The sequence below is a fragment of the Drosophila miranda genome, chromosome 4 (assembly GCF_003369915.1).
Source record: "Drosophila miranda strain MSH22 chromosome 4, D.miranda_PacBio2.1, whole genome shotgun sequence".
Classification (NCBI taxonomy): domain Eukaryota; kingdom Metazoa; phylum Arthropoda; class Insecta; order Diptera; family Drosophilidae; genus Drosophila; species Drosophila miranda.
Window position 1 is genome coordinate 11,325,347 of NC_046677.1, and position 19,771 is coordinate 11,345,117.

At 43.7% G+C, this 19,771-nt stretch overlaps 1 protein-coding gene across 2 annotated transcripts in view; it reads left to right on the forward strand.

The window, feature by feature from the left end:
- LOC108163632 (cell adhesion molecule 2) overlaps positions 1-19,307 on the forward strand; it is a 38,597-nt gene extending 19,290 nt beyond the window's left edge. For both annotated transcript variants that reach the window (XM_017299039.2, XM_017299038.2), the window contains exons 4-13: positions 1,893-1,990; positions 3,220-3,365; positions 3,520-3,581; positions 7,816-7,974; positions 9,530-9,658; positions 10,612-10,746; positions 12,205-12,354; positions 12,962-13,048; positions 13,122-13,394; positions 18,974-19,307. In XM_017299039.2, the coding sequence (XP_017154528.1) occupies positions 1,893-1,990; positions 3,220-3,365; positions 3,520-3,581; positions 7,816-7,974; positions 9,530-9,658; positions 10,612-10,746; positions 12,205-12,354; positions 12,962-13,048; positions 13,122-13,394; positions 18,974-19,170 (1,436 nt within the window). In that variant the 3' untranslated portion in view covers positions 19,171-19,307. The remainder of the gene's footprint in view (positions 1-1,892; positions 1,991-3,219; positions 3,366-3,519; positions 3,582-7,815; positions 7,975-9,529; positions 9,659-10,611; positions 10,747-12,204; positions 12,355-12,961; positions 13,049-13,121; positions 13,395-18,973) is intronic.
- The last annotated feature ends 464 nt before the right edge of the window (positions 19,308-19,771 follow it).

A 19,771-nucleotide genomic window follows, 5' to 3' on the forward strand; every position in this document is an offset into this window, starting at 1 on the left:
ACAAAAAATTAGCAGAGAGCTTCCCGGTTAGCCAGGGGATTTTCAGCTCAAAAATATCATAAACATTTTGTTAAGCACACAGCGACGCGTCGGCTAAGGGGATAAGATGCAATATATCCCTAAAGCATATGCACATTAAATCCTAATTTCATATGCCCATAAATCCACTAAACAATCACACTTTCAATCCCAAAGACGTAACAAATTTTGCACACACGAACGCCTCAGACGAGCCTCAAAAGGGGCAGAAGAGGCATAAGGGAAGTAGGCCATAAGGACACACACTTAGACACATAAACACACACTTATACAGAGGGTACACATACGTAGGAGTACTCGTATCTGTGCGTATCAATACAAATCAAATGAGTTGGCAAAAGGCGACAGACGATGACGAAACAAACCGTTGGAGCGCTCTGTGTGTGGGAATGGCAGCCATTGAGGACAGTCTGCTACGGATTTGACGCATCGAAGGGCTGTCTGTGTAATGGAGCTTATTAGTGCGGGGCATGGGGACTCCCATTATTATTATCAAGTGAGGCATACTTCAGGGCGCACAAGAAACAAACAACGAAAACAGAGAGAACGAGAGAAGCAGAAGCTCTGATGCTCTTTGAGTCTTTGAGCCACCTTTATGGCTATATAATTTGTTCACTGATGGAGGAAAGTCCTTCAGCTTATAGCCCCATGAATCTAGTGATTACACCGCACAAACGTAAGGGTATCAAGGACTACTCAAAACGTGATGTTTAGCCAGAGATTAGGCGACAATCAACCGCAGGATGTGGGGACCCACAACAAGCAAAAACAGGCAAAAAGTTGCCCGTTTTGCGCACTTTCCCGCCGTTTTGGCTCTGCGCGCCACAATTGAGATTTACGGCCGCATCAATAAACATCAAAAAACATTCCCCAGGACACACACACACACACACACAGACACCCAGAGTGAAGGCCCATCCTCAGGACAAGGCCCTGGCTGCTACACCCCTTGCTTATCGCCTTGTTTACGCATTTTAAGTACAAGATTGTTATGTGTTGATTTGCCTTAACCGATGCGTGCCCCGCATATGAGAGAATGAGCCGAGGCTCGTCTTTTTTTGTATTTTATTTTATTACGAGTATATGCGTGGGGCGCAAAACTTTGCTTTGCTGCCGCTGCTGCTGCTGCTGCCTGGGATGTCAGCGACAAACAAGTGCAAACACAAACACAAACAGTTAAACAGAAAGGCAGCAGCAGTAGGCAGTAGCCTGGCGGCCAAGTTTTAAGTTCCATCCGTCCCCCCCCCCCTCCCACCACTACCCAACAGAAAACCACAAATCTGTTGCATACTTGCGGGCGCGCGTTTAAAGTCAACGCGCTTTTGGCCGCTTCACTGAACAGCCGCACCGCCCCGCCCCGCCTTTTGATTGACTGGTTGAGAACTGAGTGACAGGCCAGGCCAGGCCGTTCGTTGGTCTAGGCCATGATTGTGTGGGGCCTCCGGTCCGTTGATGTGGGTTTATGCTAAAACACAAAGCAAAATGTAAAATGGGCCACTGGATATCTGCAACTTAAATCAGGGCACAACGCAGATTAAATGAAATGGAATGCAATTTATTTTCATTAACCTTTAATTTGTAAATGTAATCAGAGTTAAGGGAAATTGTGTGTTTCTAGGGAAAGGTACATACCCATACATTGAGACAAGATACACAGCACTTTTTGCACACACTTGTAGTACTTTTGGGGCCGTTGATGAAAGCCGCACTATCTTAGAGCGGAGGTTCTTAACTTACATCGAATACCTGTAAGCCAGGAACCTTCGATCTAAGATAATTTTGGCTATATTTGGCACGGGGATCCCTTCCAATCAGCCACTTGTATTAATCACATTGTCTTTGACTCTTCTTAGATCTTCCAAAGTTTGGCGAACTCTTGCAGAATGTCACAGTGCCCGTGAGTCGGGAGGCGGTCCTTCAGTGCGTTGTCGATAATTTGCAGACCTATAAGGTAAGTTTCCCTCTCCCTCACTCTGTCTGTCTCTGCCATCTCTTCATTCAGGGTCCGCTGTCAGTCGGAACCGTTTACACTTCATCAGCTGAAAACGTGGCATACTTTGGGGCGAAACTTTTTTCTTTTACCTTTGCGTGTCGTTCGTTAAACGCACAAAGCGCGTTGCTTTGGGGCTGTCCTGACCCTTTCTGCGACGCCCTTTGGCCCGGCTCTGGGGCACGTTTCGAAGCCCCTGGGCGCTATTTTGATTTCGTGACCCATAGGCAAGCACAAACGTATAAAAATGTATCTCAATGAATTGCCGAAACGAAACGTAAATAGCACACACACATTTTTGTGTGTGTTTTGTGTTAGTCAGCGCCCAAATGGAGACCTGGGCATCTCGTGGCGAGACCCTTTGTGTTAATAATACTAACCAAAACGAAACGACATTATCATTATCTCTCCTCGTTACTCGTTTTGTAGCTGTTGCTGTTGGCGGCCGACGAATTAAAAGATACGAAAATTGATGCCTAGATTAGACTCCAACTCTGTACCTTAAAACACGACTGCTCCATTTGTATCATGTGGCATTTATGGCATTCGAGTCGAGTTCATTTTAATCACTAGAATAATAAGCTACTTATTTCGAATCAAAGCCCAGTAACTAGAGATCAAATCAAACTCTGACTGTCCGGCGAAACAGTTCTCTTCTGGTTTTCCTTTGTGGCTCCCATACTTAGAGGATTCCGAACCGTATAGTTGGTATTTCAATATTTCACAACTACAACAGGAGGCAATACTCAGAATATAGCACACACCCACACACATTTACGTGTCTATTTTTTGTGTATTTTGTTGCGCTTTTGAGCTATGTTGCATAATACCCGCGATGACAAAGGCTTCTCACACTACGAGTGGTCTTTATCAACCCAAGTACTAAGAACATAGAACCAAACCAAAAAAAAAAAAAAACGTTAACGAAAACCAATTTCACTTTGAACACATTTTTCACTACGAGTACCGAAGATTTTCCACCGTTTGGGCAACTATCACCATTTTTTTCGCGACACTTTCCCGCTGCCGCTCCACTTCCCTCTCCCTCTGGCTGTGTTATAAATGAGCTCCGTTCACGCCACTCGGGCATTAGCAATGGAAGGGGGGAAGTGGAAATCGCTGAACGTTTAAGTTTTTTACAAAAACAAAATCTAACCAAATACAAACTGTGTGTGTTTTTTTCTGGGCAGATTGCGTGGCTACGTGTCGATACACAGACCATTTTAACTATACAAAATCACGTCATAACCAAAAACCATCGAATGAGCATAACTCATGCGGAGAAACGTGCCTGGATATTGCGTATACGTGATGTTAAGGAATCCGACAAAGGATGGTAATGTATCCGACTGAAAAACAAACTTTTCTTTAGTATATTTTGCATACAAATTGCGGTTGAAAGAAGATAAAAAAACTATAAAATATAATTACATTACTGTATCATAAATTGTATCCTTAACACATATATCCTTTCTTCGAATCCTCGACAGGTACATGTGCCAAATAAACACGGATCCCATGAAGAGTCAAGTCGGTTACCTGGATGTTGTGGGTGAGTAATCATCAAATCGGTGCTACCTTTACGATTGTGTAATGTGCCCCACCAGACACACACCCGCACGCCCACCAGCTTACGCAATACAATTGATGTAGGTCTCCCAGTAGTTGTGTGTGTGTGGGAGTCGACCCCCCACAAATGAATTGTAATTTGTCTTAAGTGGGAGGCGGGGGCGCCCCCCACTTTGGCTTTGGCTACAAAGTTGGCTGTTGATAGTTTTTCAAATTGCACTAATTGCTTGGCCAAGTGGCGGCGATTGGAATGTGCGCAAAACTGGAGTGTGGTGTGCGGAGTGCGGAAAGTGGAAAGCGGAAAAGTGGGTTATTTTCACAGAGAGAGAACAGAAAACATTCGAAAGTTGTACGCAACTTTCTGGCCAACTCTTTCTCGATTGAGCCTAATTGCCATATACTGCTCGTAGGACTGGTAGCCCACACACACTCCCACGGCAGAAAATACACTCGAAAAAAAAGAGAGCTACAGGCGCCAAAGGTAGTCCGTAATGAAACAATTTACATGCTACGTGCACCACCCACACACCCACACCTGTCGGACTGCCACCCACTCCCACCTGTCTTGCGGACCATGTCCGTGTCGTTCATGTCCTGGACGTTAATTATTCAGACGGCGTAGACGTCCCACCAGGAAAACCTCAGAGCAGACAACGGATCCTTTGGGTTCCTTCACCCGTAGGCAAATTTAAAATGAATATAAGGGGCGTTTGCGGGGGCGGGATCCTGAGGTTTTTGGGTCTCGTTTCCGAGCCATCCGCATAAGTAACCACTTTGGTTGATTGTGTTTTCATTGGATGTTGAAATTCATTAAGAACGAACCCTCCTACACTGAGCGAAACACCGTTAATTTGCCTGTTGCTTGTACCAGGATTCCCCTTTGCTCCCAGCAGTGTCACCCTTCCTTCGACGACCGCACTAAGTCCTATAAGCAAAATGGCAAGCCGCTTTAAATCAGCGACGGATTTTCCAGCTGCCGGCTGACAAAGTGCGCGATTTTGTGGTATACTTTTCACTGGCACCATTCGAACCACTTTCTGCGACAGCAAACCCTGCTATTACTGTTGTTGTTGCTGTTGTCGCCGCTGTACGTTGGACTTGCCACACCGCAAAATAAGCAAATAAACGAGAAAGCGTGGAAAAGCTCTGAACCACGTTAAGCCAGTCACCAGAACAGACGATAGACAGACAGACCGAGGAGGCAGAGGGGCAGACTGACAGACACAGAAAGAGACAAACAGACAGACAGTGTGGAAAAGGAGAGAAAAGCTGACATAGCGACATTGATAAAGGTTAGAAAAATTGACTACGAGTACAGGTTGAGTTGTAATCAGTTGTTGGTGCCACATCACTGGGATGGAATTAGTGGGCAGGAAATCAAATACAGATCATTAAGTAGATCAATTTTCATTAGTCAAGAAACGTCTGGAAAACGGGGGGAATTTTGTTTTAGGATATGAGTACATTGAAAATCACTAAATGCTCGTTGTGGGTCAAGCGAACCGAGCGACAAGCGACATGCTCACACGCACATTTTCGTTATCTTATTGGATTCATTCGTCTGTTCTTTCTGCTCGTTGCTGCTTTTTTCGTTCTGTATGGACTATTTATTATTCACTCACGTAAATGTAGTCCGACATAAGGAATTTTATGATCATTCCTTTGTGTTTTGAATAATAAATGATTGAATTCTTTGAAAAAATGGATTTCTACATTGATGTTCATTGATTCTGCCCTTTTCTCTTCTCTAATATTTATGTCATTTTCTAATATTTATTATGAAAAAGTTACCCCACTTTTATTTCAGAATGAACATTCTATAAATAATAAACAATCATAATACACCACAACTATAAAGATTTTCTGTATACAAGTTCCCCGCCTTTGCCCCCAAATCCTTAGAGTTTCCCACTGCCATTCAATATCAATCAACAAATCTGCCACCAAGCCGCGCTACAAATGCAATTCTGACACTTTTTTCCAACCATTTCTCTCTCTTGCTCCCCCGACAATTCCAAACTAGTAAAATCCATCAAATTTTGGTAGCAAAAAAAAAAAATATGGCTTCCATCCCAAAACAAATTGTGGACACATTTGCGCTTGACACTGTGTGTGTGTGGAATTTTTCTCACATTTTTTTAGCTTTAAATTTTTTGTCTTTTAGTTGCCGCATAGTTTGTTAGTTGCGTTTTTTAGCCACCGAATATATTTGCATTGTTCTGTATAGGTGGGATATCCATCCATCGAGGCATTGTTTAATTCATATAAAAGCAATATGGTTTTTCCCTATGACTGGGGCCTAGGCCGTGGATTTCCTGTATGCCCATGCATTTGATTTGATCGGCGAACCCCATTATACATGAGCTGATTTGAGAAGAGCTTAAAAAATGCTGGATATATACATACATATATGCGAATAACCTTTTGGGCAAATGCATTTTTCAACAAATACTTTTTAAACGATTGTTGTGGTTTCGATGAATGGCGAATTGGTATGGATCGATGGCAGAGGCAGCTTTAGAGCGATTATTTTTACCAAACAAAAATTTGTGGGAGAGGAGAAGCGCTTGGGGCAGTACTCATATCTTTTATTTTTTAAACCTTTTCTTTAAACCTTGCCTTTCCCCAAATTTCTGCTGCCTTAAACTGACCTTAAAGCCCTCTGTCATCTTCCATTTTCTACCATTTGTTCACATTAAGGACCCCGCTCTGGTATCTGCCATTTTGCCGTCTCTCAATCCAATTGAAATTAATTTTTGGCACATTAATTTTATCACACATCATTTCACCTGATTTCATAACTTATCAACCGACAGCCCACCCGCTGGGAGATTGCCTGCCCCGCCCACTTAGACCCCACCCACCGATGGAACCATTTGTGTGTGACATGTAGCCATAGAGCCATTAAAAAAATGGAAAAGTTCAGAGGGTAGAGTGAAAGAGCGGCAGCGCTGCCTACATTCAATTTGAACAACATGACGTATACGTAATACGTTATGTGTGTGGTGTGTGTGGGGCTCGGGTGAAAAGTCAAAGTACACTTTGTAAAACATGCACATCATTGTGTTGTTTTGGTTGGGGGCCCCACAAAGAAGACTTTGAAGTCACATACAAGTCATAACGTGGCCTTGGCTCCGGCACTTGGCTCTCCTGCCTTCTGCCACTCAGGTCTCACACAGGATTCTCTCACAGAATTGTGCTATATAAAATGTGTGTGGCAATCAAGGCAATCAAAAGGGAAATAAATAGAAATATTGACGCCTTTCAATTGTAGGCAAAATGTCCCTCCCAACTAATTGGATTTTCATGAAAAGGAATAGCAACAGCAGCCGATAGCTGGTGGCAGGCAGCAGGCAGCCAGCAGCAGGCAACACTCAAATTGAAATAAAACAAATGTTGGCCATAATTAAAAGCACATTTTTTGGCAAAGACCGAGTCGAGTGGAGTCGAGTCCACTAGGATGAGCTCATTTATTTAGTGGCTGTGTGTCAGTGTGTCTGTCTGTCTCTCCGTTTTTTGGCAAGTGGAAAATTGTCAGGCGTAAAATTATAATTAATTGCAAAAGTAAGGCAGGGAGACGCACTCGCATCCAGCGGCCCCCCGTTTGCGTCTCCCATCATCATGGAAATGTCAGCAAATGTCGAATGGAGACGAGTCTCTGGTTACCTGTGGGGCTGCAGGAATAAGCTTTTATTTGATAAAGTATGCGGTTGTTCATTAGAACACTTTAATCCCCTTTTTGAAATCTATGTGGATGGAAAGATCTGCTCAAAAACTATTGCTAAAACTGAAATATCAAAGTAAATTTTAATTAAATCAAAATTACCCTTCAATCTGTATAAAACTCGACAGCTTTCATATAATCTTTCGCCTATTAACAATGTCTTTATTGCATTTATCCATTTATATACCGAACAACGAATAATTGGAACAACCGCCGTGCCACAACCACCAACCGACAACGCTTGCAACAACTGTAACAACCACACACCTGCCACATTCCACTAACAACAAATGTGCAACTGCAACTGTAACTGCTGCAACCTGCCACTGTCTGACACCTGGCGAACAATTCACGCAAACAATTTACTCGCCGCTGACTGGCTGGCCCACGCGGCGTATGAATAATATGTCGCTGGCAAACTTTGTGTCTCTCGTAACCCTGTACGTGCCACGTATCTCTATCTTTGTATGCTTCGTGGTGTGCTCTCCCGCAGTGCCTCCCGATATACTGGACTACCCGACCAGCACCGATATGGTCATACGTGAGGGTTCGAATGTAACCCTTAAATGTGCGGCCACTGGATCGCCCACACCGACGATAACCTGGCGACGGGAGGGCGGCGAGCTGATACCACTACCCAACGGAGCAGAGGGTAAGTTTGCATTCTAGAGGTTGCATGCACGAGGATATTCTGAAGGTTAGACTCTAAGTAGAGGGGAGGAGAGGCCATGTCCATGGCATGCAAATGATTACCACTAATCGAGCGTGTTTTCATTGCATTAAATTTCATTACAAAACATTTTAGAGTTACTTTCTCTTCTTTGACTGTAATTAAGAATCTTCCCATCGGAAAAAGGGGTCGAATAATAAAAAAATGTGAACTCTATAATTTGGTGTATTAAGGTTGATGATTTGACGTGCACTTCGCACTTGACGGTGGGTTAAGTTGTATGTGGGTCTCGTGGACTTAATTGATGTTAACTGGGCTACAATGTGGCCATACAGCAGATATATCGATGGGGGAAATTACAATAACGTACCGTTGAAATTTGTTTAACTGTTTTAAAAAGTGTAAGATTTTTAGATTATTAACGAATTAATGTCATTAAAGAACTAATGTACAAAAATAAGACCTAACCATACAAACAAAATTTACAAGCAAAAAATCCAAAGTTGAAGAAAAATTAAAATCGAAAGAAAACCCTAAACTTTGGGTCGGTATATCTTCAGGTATATTCATTCTATCAATGCGAATTAAAAATCCTGTGGAAATTAATACAATCTCCTCTTCAATCCAAACATTTTTATGGGTATCAGCGCTGCAGATGCCGACAAAAAATTATGAAAATGCGCAGACACCAATTTAAAAAAGTGTTTTGGGGCTATGAGGAAGTGATCTACTCATTCAGGCGTACAACCTAAATTACAGTACAAAATTACTGTCTCACAGTTTAATTATTCAATATTTTAGAGATTGTTTGATAGAAGTTAAATAAAAGTTACCTGTTTCCGTTAGAAATATAATATATTCCGATAGATATAAAATTACACAATTTTCTCTTAGAAATTGAAGGAATTACAGACAATCCCCTTGGAAATTCGAAATTAAAAATCAACTAAAGTCCATAATTACTTGAAAGTGGCCTCGAATCTCCCTCAAAACCTAGAAGTTTCATTATTGCCCCCGAATGATATATCATACGATGCCAGCATATGGGGCACCTGGAAAGCAATTCTCATGCAAACAAGATGGATGGAAAAAGACAAAACAAGACTGGTACTGGTACTGGTCCCGGCCCTGGTCCTGGCCCTGTCCCCGAAAAGGGAAATGAATGAGCAGATGCCAAAGCACGGGAAGGATTCACACACACAGAAAATTTGCAAAATTTAAATTGCACGAAGCTCTGGGGCCGTCATGACATCGTCAAGGCAGGCAGAGGGATGTGGGGAATGGAATGCGAATTGAGATTCTTGGAGAGAGCTGCATATGCAATGAGCGAGATGATTAGCTGCAGCAGCAGGAGGATCTGCAAAAGGGGGGCGAAGGGTCTCCGCAATCTTATTTGCATAGCAGTCACTGTGTGATTGCCAGGCTGCCTCTCTCCATCTCTCTGAAGATGTTCTGGTTTATAAACTACAAATAAATAACCATTTTCAACCTTCAATGCGTCGAATATTAATCTTTTCTTTCTTTTTCCCCCCTCTAGCTATTGCATACAATGGCTCTTTTCTGACCATTGCCAAAGTGAATCGTTTGAATATGGGTGCCTATCTCTGCATTGCCTCCAATGGCATACCGCCAACAGTCAGCAAGCGTGTGATGCTCATTGTGCACTGTAAGTATGCAGAGAGCCACCTCCTTCCCTGAGGAGGGGGGGAGGGGGCTATATCAATTTTAGCATATTTAAATATTTATAGTTTTGCGCTAGAGAGGCACCACCACAGGAGGTGGCTGTGTCCTCCAGACAGCAGACCGCACCAGACACAGTCACAGACACAGACATACAGACACACAGATACACAGTCTCACACCCATGCCGTTGCAGTGGAAAGCAAAGCGCTCTCTGCCGTGCTAAATATGCTCTGCATTTTAATTTTCCCAGAGAGGGGGAGCAGGGAGCAGGCAGCAGGAAGCAGGAAAATGCTGTATACTTTTAGGTGCCATGCATAAAGCAAATAATTAAGTGTGTGCTCCTCCATTCCGCCAGCTCCATGGCTCCCTCCCGGCCAGAGCTAGTTAGCATTTTGCGGAGCACTTTTCCTTTTGCTGCAGCAGCAGCAGCTTCTTCTCTTGCTAATTAAATAAAAATTAAAATTGCTCAACAATTTGTTAGGTAAGTTCAGTGCACACACACATATTTCCTTTCTATCCTCTCGCCAGAGTGCCCAAAGTGGGGGAGCAGTTTGCCCAGGGAGAACGAGTACGAGTTCGAGGAGAAATCCTCTTTTTTGGTTAGCCAGCTTCAATTGCAAAAGCATTTTCTGTGGCTTTTCTATAAAATTAAAAAGCAATTAGTTGGAAACAATAAATGGCAACCGCAACGGCGGCATAGCCAAACGGAAAACAGCGATAGCTGTGTACAATAAAGCACTAGAAAAACGATAACAATAACCAATGGAATTTCTCTATAAAATGGGAAATTCCTTTGTTCGTTCCGCCACACAAAAAAAGCATTCCGTTCAATCGCTCAAACATTCCATACACCTAGACGCCCCCACAAAACACGTGGAACGTGTATTTCCCACTCATTTTCTTTTGCTGACGCACGACTGTTCCACATTTTTACAGTTCCTCCGATGATTTGGATACAAAATCAATTAGTTGGGGCCGCACTCCAGCAGAACATCACACTGGAATGCCAATCGGAGGCATATCCCAAGTCGATCAACTACTGGATGAAGAATGATACGATCATAGTGCCAGGTAAGTGCAGGGGCCATGGGGCCATGCTCCATCGAAAGAAGCAGTTGACATAATCCCATAATCCTTATCGTACTTCCTCCATTGAGTACACTCTTTCCCCAATTAAATTCCATTTAATTTCATCAGTAAAAAATAGACTTTAGAGGAGCACTCCTCTCTCCCCTGGCTATCGCTCTTCACTTAATTTTCTAGGGACCGAACCCCTAACGACCAACCTGACCCATCCATCTATTCATTCAACCTCTTCAGATATCCCCACTCATCTTCTACGACAAATGAACTGTGGACGATGGCAAAAAAAAGTGACGCAGAGTACCAGTTAAAAAAAAAAACAAAAAAGAAAAGGACATTCCGCAGAACACTCGAAACCGCAGTCGGCATGGCATTCCCTTGAGTGGAGTCCCATCTTCCAACAGTACCTCCTTCTCCTGGGGTCCACTCCTGGGGCAGCATTCGAATGCCCCTTCCTCTACTTTTAAGCGACCGAGGAGGAGGCCTCTGGCAGAGGCATCGCCGCGTTCCAGCGAAAAAAGTCACAGACATCGAGTCCATTCTCGTTTCCCCGTTTCCCTTTTTTTCTAGTTATTTTCTAGGTTCTTTTTTTGTGCCATAGAAAATGGAAAAAGTGATTGAAAATGACCTCAAGTCAGCAGCAGTTGTGTCCGCCAGTCGCTGCATTTTAATAGAGTTTTCTGTTTTAGTTTTTCAACGCGGCACAGAGACAGGACGTTCCCATAACCGCAAAAATGGGCTGTCATGTTAGATATATTTTAAAAAGAGTTAATTTTGGAAAGGGGTAATGAGTAGCCATTAGACAAGACTTCAGAATGGATGCTTAATCTGCTAAGAGTTTAAGATTGAAAGCAGAAATTATTTGGCAGAAGATACACAGATATCTCTTACCTCTTAGCCTTTGCTATAGCCCAGAAAAACTCAATTATTTCTAATCAGTTTTGTGCCCATTACAAAAGCGTTTTACTATAGTAATCAGAGCCCACAAAATGGCCAGAATAACAATTACCGAACGAACCCCCGAAAACAACGAAGGACATCATGTAATGCCTAGCTTAGAGCCAGTACTAAATCGGACCGACATCAAACGTAAATCAAAACCTGCATGACACAAACAAAAGACAGGACCAGGACCAGAGCCACATCCACAGACTTGGGCTTGGGCTTGTGCTTGTTTTTGTATAAATTAAAATGAACCATTTGACATGGGGTTCTACAGGGGAAAATCCAAGTCAAGACAAACTTGTGCTCGGAGCTTCGAATGCAAAAGTTCTTTCTCTTACGGTTAAATTACTTTGACAAGAAGAGCGGTGGCAGGCGGGAGAAAGGATTCTGTTCAGCAAGAGGATTGAGATTGAGTTCACTCTGCAAAATGGGGTTAAAGTTCAGCAACTAAGCAACTCTTTACCCTCCCATCTACCATCTCGCATACCGCATCCCTTCCAGGTGAACGCTTTGTCCCAGAAACCTTTGAAACGGGCTACAAAATCACCATGCGGCTGACCATCTACGAGGTGGACATCCAGGACTTTGGGGCGTATCGATGTGTGGCCAAGAACTCCCTGGGCGACACAGATGGTGCGATCAAACTGTATCGTAAGTATAAAGCAATACTACATACTCGTAAATACCCATAGTACATTCAGAACAATGCCCAATGCCAATCATACAATAACAATAACCATAGCATAGCCCATCCGTAAATGTAAGGCGTAATGGTAAGCGTAAGGAAACAATGGCCATAAGTCAGAGAGCCTCTGGCAATTAGGCAGCAAACTATTTGGCCAACTGTAGCTTTTAATTAATTTAAGTCAATGACTCTGCGTGAAGCCCCGAGCCGACAACAATGTGTGTGCCTGATAAATACCCAATGAGTGCGAGCATGGGAGGTGGCATGCCATACACATTTTCGGGGCCTCTGCTGCACGCCTCTGGGTCAAACGGGGTCGCAGTGCAGCCAGCCAGCCAGGTCTCAGTGTGGAGTAGCAGCAGTGTCAGAGATTGATTTACGAGCTGGAGGAATACTCGGGCGAGTGTCTTCGTATCTTCGTATCTTGATGAGCAGCCTGCTCACAGCTGGTGCTTTTTCGGGGCATAGCAGATGGAAAGTTGGAATTTATCTTGTATCTGAATGGCTCCACAACGTTCTGCTATTCTGTTGATAGGTTTTCCGTGGCTTTAATCGAGTATCCCCTCTCCACAGATATACCACAAACCACGACAATGACTACAATGGCGCCAACAGCTTCGATCAACACTGTCCCCGTGGTTCTGGTCAAGTACAACAAAGGTATGATATCCACAGATCTCAGCCACATCCTCAGCCTTTCACTTTCATTCACTTTTCCCCCTTCTCTTTACAGAACAACGTTATAGCAGCAACAGCAATCAGAACACCAATAACAATCCCTACAACTACAATCCCGGCACTAGCCAGCAAAACACAAAGCAGCAGAGGAACAGGCAGCCCAAGGGATCAGTGGATCAGTCGTCGTCTGGACTGAACAATGTCTATGTGGGGGCCACATCGAGTTTGTGGAACTCGCAGGATCATCAGACATCCTCGTCCAGGGAGACAGGGCGAAACAGGGATCAGAACCAGCAGCACCAACAGCAGCAGCAACAGCAGTACCATGGTGAGTGAGGGGAATCATTCTCCCTGGGGAATCAACGCTTTAAGCCACTCCAAGTCGAAGGGCAGGCCTGCCCCCGGCAACGATGTGCAGACGATACCATAAATATTTGGCCATTTATTTTATGTTTATGACAAATCATAACGACTTTAGCTGCTTGGCTTAAGGGTCTCTGGCATGTCGTTGTCGGCACTTGTTAGATATAGATCCGTTTTGGTCTCGAGCCATGAACAAAAAGGCTGTGACGACAAGGGATTGGCTGCTCAGATACCGTGGAATGAGTGATAGAATGATAGCATATTGTGGGGATGAAGAATGGTCCCATACACCCCTCCTGGCAATGGGTAAGGGTATAAATATTTTGCCAAAACATATGAAAGTCCCCTCCCCTCCACTGTTTCTGGCTTTGCCAATGAAAATATGACTCTCAAGCATGCAATGCCTTGCTCCAAAAGGTTTTCCCCCTCGATACTTTTGCTGAGTTGACAATATGACTGTCCGTCTGTCTTTCTATCTGTCTGGGTGGGTATAATGTGCTGCTAATGTGGACCATCGTAATGTACAATCATCATAAATAATAACGGGCTTTCGTTTCGTATTTGTTCTTAGTTCTTAGTTTTTCGATGGCTCGTAGCTCGAGGTGCCAATGAAACTATAAGAACTTAAAGGTTAGGGGACATGAAACAAGTCAGCGACTGACTAGTCGTCTCCTTGGAGGAGCTGCAGCTGCCAATCGATAAGCATAAAGTTTTATACTTGTACTTCCTTCCCTGATCTGCACGCCCTGTATCCCCGCCCTCCTTTAGCACACAATTGGCCTTTTCTGCTGCTCCGTTGCCAAACGACGAATGCATAAAATTTTACAGGCTCTTTGCAGTGCAAAGTCGAAATTTTTCTGCATACAAAGCGCGACGAGAAATCAAACGGGACAAAAATCCACACTAGAATTTCAATTCAATTTTAAATCTGGGCACATAAAGGCTTAGAAAATGCCGACGGCTAGCCTTATACGAAAATTATTCCAATTGAAATAATAAGAATATTAATAAACAATAAATATATATATATAAATAATGCCTAAAAGACCTCAGGCATTTTGATACCGAATGTTAATGCAATACAGGATTGGCCTCTGCCCTATCTTGAGCACTTTCAACTTTCCTTCGAATCAAATGTTGACACTTTTTCTCTTATGAAATTTCCAAAAATTGTCCAAAAATAATTTTCAACAAAATCAATTTGAAGAAATTGAATATAAGCGCATGAGGCGGAAGCGGTGGGAAGGATAGTTCCCCGAGAAACGAAGCGCAATATAAAAATAGCAGACAAATTGCACACAAGGCGTCAAGGCGATAGAACCAACTCCCCCTCTATATGGTCCTCCTGCTCCTCCTCCTCCTCCCCCAACGATTCTGGGAAAGGGCCCTGGTCCTCGCCTTCATCTAAAGCAATTTTTTGGCAAACGCAAGCAGAAATGTTGCATCATTCAGAGAGGGAGACAGAACAGGACGAGCTCCCTCAGCGGTGGGGGGCAAGCTGTGAGGCAGCCTCTGGCCAGGAGGCCGTGTGCCTGCCGTGCGGCAGTGGCAGTGGCGGGGTGCTTCAATGACGACAACTTTCAAGCGTTGCATGCAACGTCGTAAGCGCTGCGTTTACAGTTAGATTTATTACCTGCTAGATGTTGCACATACATATCGCGCCACCACCCTCCCCCATCCCCATGGGGAACGTCGAGTGGTGTGTGTGTTACCCGTTATCGCTGCGGAGTTTTGCATATGTCGCGACTGTTTTTGCCACACCCGCCATGCCCCCTCCAACGCTGCTGACACTTTAAGGCGGAACAAGCAGGCGACAACGAAAGTTTCACGACCAAAGCGTTCCGTTTCCCAGGGGGGAGGGGGGACAGTCGCCCTTGGCCACGCCCTTGTGCTTTTGGGGGGAGGGAAATTGTGTGTGTTGAAGGGAGAATTATGTGCATTTTCATACGGATTTTAATAGAAAATTTTCTATAAGTTGGGCTTTCATCAATTCATAGCTTTCAATTTTCTTTTTTCGTTATCTTTTAAAGTGTGGATGCATTGCGTAATAGAACTATTTGCAATTGCCGCTCCGCACATCTACTCGTACATTTGATCGGTCAACACAATTCGCCATTAACAAACCTTAAGCACACACCGCATGAATTTATCATGTAGCTACACAATCGCCTACGCATTCACATTCGCAAATACATACATATAACGCATTCAATTGAATTTCCAATTATGCTCTGGTTAGGCGGTGACAGGGGCAGGCCCCTGAGTTAGTTCCACAGGATCTGGGGTGGGGGCTTTCGGGCTCTCTCCCATTAAATGCTGCTGCAGATGCATTTGGTGCGCCACTCAAACTGTCATTAAAATGTTGCAATCAACCACAGAGAGGAGAGGAGAGGAGAGGAGATAGAGGAGATAGAGGAGAGAAGAGAGTCCTTGCTGCTGCTGTCGCTTTCATATTTAATTTGTTCGGCCAACGGGCAAACAATATGGCACAAATTACAAGGAAATGCAATAAAAAGAAATTGTCCAAGGCCTGGGCATTGGACAGCAGCAGGATACTGGATACTGAATACAGGATACAGGAGGAACGAAACATGAGTATTCTTCAGGCCCACAGCCCGGACCCGGATACGTATCCGTACCGGACTCGAACTCGGACTCGGACAGATGATTACTTCAGCATTCAGTGTCTGGCAATAATTTGCCTATAATTTGCACCATTCCTCGTCTGTGTCTGTGTCTGTGTCCGTGCTGCAGCAACGCCGACAAATGGGCAAAGTGAAAAATGATAAAGTAAATGAAATGCAACAGACAGCAACCGAATTGCCATCGCGTGCCCACGGGTTGCCAAAGCCGCCAAAGTGTGCCATACTTCTCGGAAGAGGATCAGCATAGGGGGGCCGTCCTGCGGCTACAGGATGAAGGGGTAGTCCTGCGGCTACAGGATGGAGGGGTGGTCCTGCGGCTATAGGTTGGAGGGGTGGTCCTGCGGCTCACTTCTCTGAGAAGTGCAAGAAATATACACTTACAATAAATACAACGCATGGCAGCAAAGGCAGGACCCAAGTGAGTCTCAAGTGCTGAGTGCCAGGACCTGTTTTTCCTTTCATTTGCCGCTGCTCTCTGCTCTCTCTCACTCTCTCTCTCTCTCTGTCTTTTCGGTTAAGTGCAACAGGCTCGGCGGTGCAATCGAGGTGTGAAAGCACACAGGCCTACACTTAATGGAGTAAAAGCAATGCCCCCGAGGGCAGGCAGGTCTTTACCATGGACATGGACTGAGGGAAGTTCCTTCCATATGAAGATAAACCAATGAAGATACGAGCATTCGAGAGAGTATCACAAACAGTTGCACGTTTGTTTCTATTAGCCACAACAAACTCCACTCCACTCGAGTCGAGTCGATGGCACCCCTGAGAGAGAGCCCAGAGGCTGCGAATTATGCAGAAATTACGCTTAAAGTTTCAAGTAGTTGGAGGAGAAACACTTATAAGAGCCCATGTTTGAGCTAAACCGTTTCGCTTTGCCATACAGACAGAGCATGGGATGGGTAGATGGGAGTTTTCTTTGGCATTCAGTATGGGTTTTCCTTGGTTTTTCTTTGCTTTTGCCGAGCTCCTTTCTTTCTCTTTTTATGCTTAAGCGCTTTAAAGACACCGTTGGGACTTTCTCTTTACCCCTATACACACAAACAGGACACACAGGACACACATAAACACATGCTCAAACGTCAATAAAAATCAGCCACACTCATACTCTGGCACACTCACATAGTGGGTCGGTGGGTGGGTGTTAGTGCTGCTGTTGCCACAGCTTTCACACATGGAAATGTTTGCAGACGCCATCCCCTTGCCTTCCTGCAAACCATCAGGAAGCAGGGAACCAACACAGTACCCAGCAGAAAGAGGAGTTTTCTGGAAAAGCTGCTTATAGAAAAATGAAATACCAAAACACACAAACACCTACACAGGCAGACAGAGAGAGAGGCAAAGAGAGGGAGAGAGACAGACAAATAAATTTCCAAAGCAATTTGCGCATTTCCGTTGTAAAAATAAAAGGGTTTCTCGTTAAAAACAAAACGAAAAAAAGTCCCTTCGATGGACCTGCAACTACAGAAAATAAAGTATCCACTGATGCCGCTTCCAATGCCATATTTCATAGTTATTATAAAGTTCAAAATGAAATGAAATAAAATTCAATGAAGTTCGACGGGGACTACTTTTGTGATCTGACCTCAGAGGCGGTTCATGGAGTTTTTTGAAATTTCATTAACATATTTATACTTTTCAGAGTGAATTTTTGTTAGCTTTTAATCAGAAAAATTGCACATATAGAACAGCATTTAGTTCGTTGAATGGACCTAACCTAAGCCCGCTCCACCGCCCATTTCCATTAACTTCAATTATCAACACACAAATCCCAGGAATTTGTTCTTTCTCTATTTGAAAACTTGCAATTTCTCACCACACACACACACACACACAGTCGTTGTATTGCAACCGACATAGTCCCGCAAACAATTGTTTGCAATCCACCTAATGACCAATGGCCCGTCCACGTCAAAGTCAAACAGAAACCAAAAGAAAAAATCCGAAAAAACTAGGAAAAAAAAGGGAAAAACGAGGCAAACAAAAAATATAGAGCCGGGCCCCAGCACGCAAACAAATGTCCAATGAAACAGATTGCCGGACAAACAAACAATCGAGCAACAACAACAAAAAAAGGAAGAAAGCCAAAACTGGACAAAAAACAAACTGCAGGATAAATTGATGGCAAAAACAATACACAGCCTTTCCACTTTTCCGGCTCACCTCACTCCTCCCACAGAACCCATAGACGACCCCGTAGAACCATACCCGTTCCTGCTCCTCCACCTCTTCCTGCCATATCCGATCCGTACTCTCCTCTCATCTGTTTGGAATGCATGGCGCAAGGGTTTAACGCACTTAAGCAATAAAAATCGAAAAAATTTTCCGATGCTGCCAAGTGAAATTGAAACAAAATGCCAGCAAGGACTCGGCAAGAGGCAAGTGCCAGTGTGGCAGTGTGGGTGGAATACTTTCGATTTTTTCGGGGGGGGATAGAGTGGAGTGGGAACTGTATAAGTGAGAATGTTATAAATAAGTGGGGCAGGCGGGCGGGGCAGCGTGTGTCCTTTTTATATGCAATACTTTCTGCTCCGCCAGTTGACAAACAGTTCGGGTTTGGGTGTATCCTGTGTGTCCTTCGACTCGTTTTTCCCGCTTTCCCTCTCTGTCGGGGTGCCCCTTATCTGTGGCTTTATCTCTTTCGCACTGTCGCCTGCTACAAATGGCTGGCCATAAACGCATCCTGTGTCTATTGTTTATGCCCGTTGGCGTGTGGCAAGCGCATAATTGAAAAAGGACATTCAATTGATGACATTCAAGTCCCAACAATATGAAGGGCACATCATAAAGTGCCCATGTGGCAGTTGATTAAGTCAGAAACAAAAGCGAGGGCTCCCACAAAAGAATCTATAAATATTTCAATCAATCATTGTGACATTTCTATTTCCATTTCTATTTCCAGCACCCGATAATGGTGGCAACTACAGGGCGGAGGGCAAGAGTCCTCATCTTATCAAACACGATGCCAAGTCCCTAACAGATGATCTGGATCGAATGCAGGACCTCAAGAGTGCGACACCACCCCTACTGTTCCCTGTGGAAGCTCTAGCCCTGCCCATAGTCCTATTCCTGGCGCATCTATCTACGTGGCATGGATAATTCATCTGCAGAAGTACAATTCGAGTATTTCTGAATATTTGTACAAAAACAAAAAAGGAAAGTATAGGAAATCTGCAAAAGCCGAAACCAAAGTTAGTTTAACTAAGAAAAAAAAAAAAAAAAAAAAAACTATAACGTAAGCAATCGATTTGGTCAACAAAATCCGTTTTGTTTTATATGTGTTCTAAGTTATGCCCGAATGTTGAGAGTCGCTTACTGTAAAAAGTCATTTGTATAGCATTTAAGGTGGAAACTCATGAGTTCAGACACGGATGCGGAGGCGGAGGCGCAGGAGGAAAGTTTATGGAAGGGATAACGGAAATACAAAGTATTAGAATGTAAAACATAAGACGTAGAGTTAAGCCATTCGAAAGCTACATAAAAACTGTTCTCAAGCTTGACTCCAAACCAAAACAAAAACGAAAACAAAAAACATTTATAAAACTAGTGTTAAGTTATTGGGATGCCATCATTCCTATTTTTAACTCCGTTTTAGCTTAGTTCCCGAGCACTGCAAGCTGTATGATAAATAATACATATATAATACTATATTGTAATATCATCTTAATTTAACAGAATCGAAATAAACATAATGCCGTCT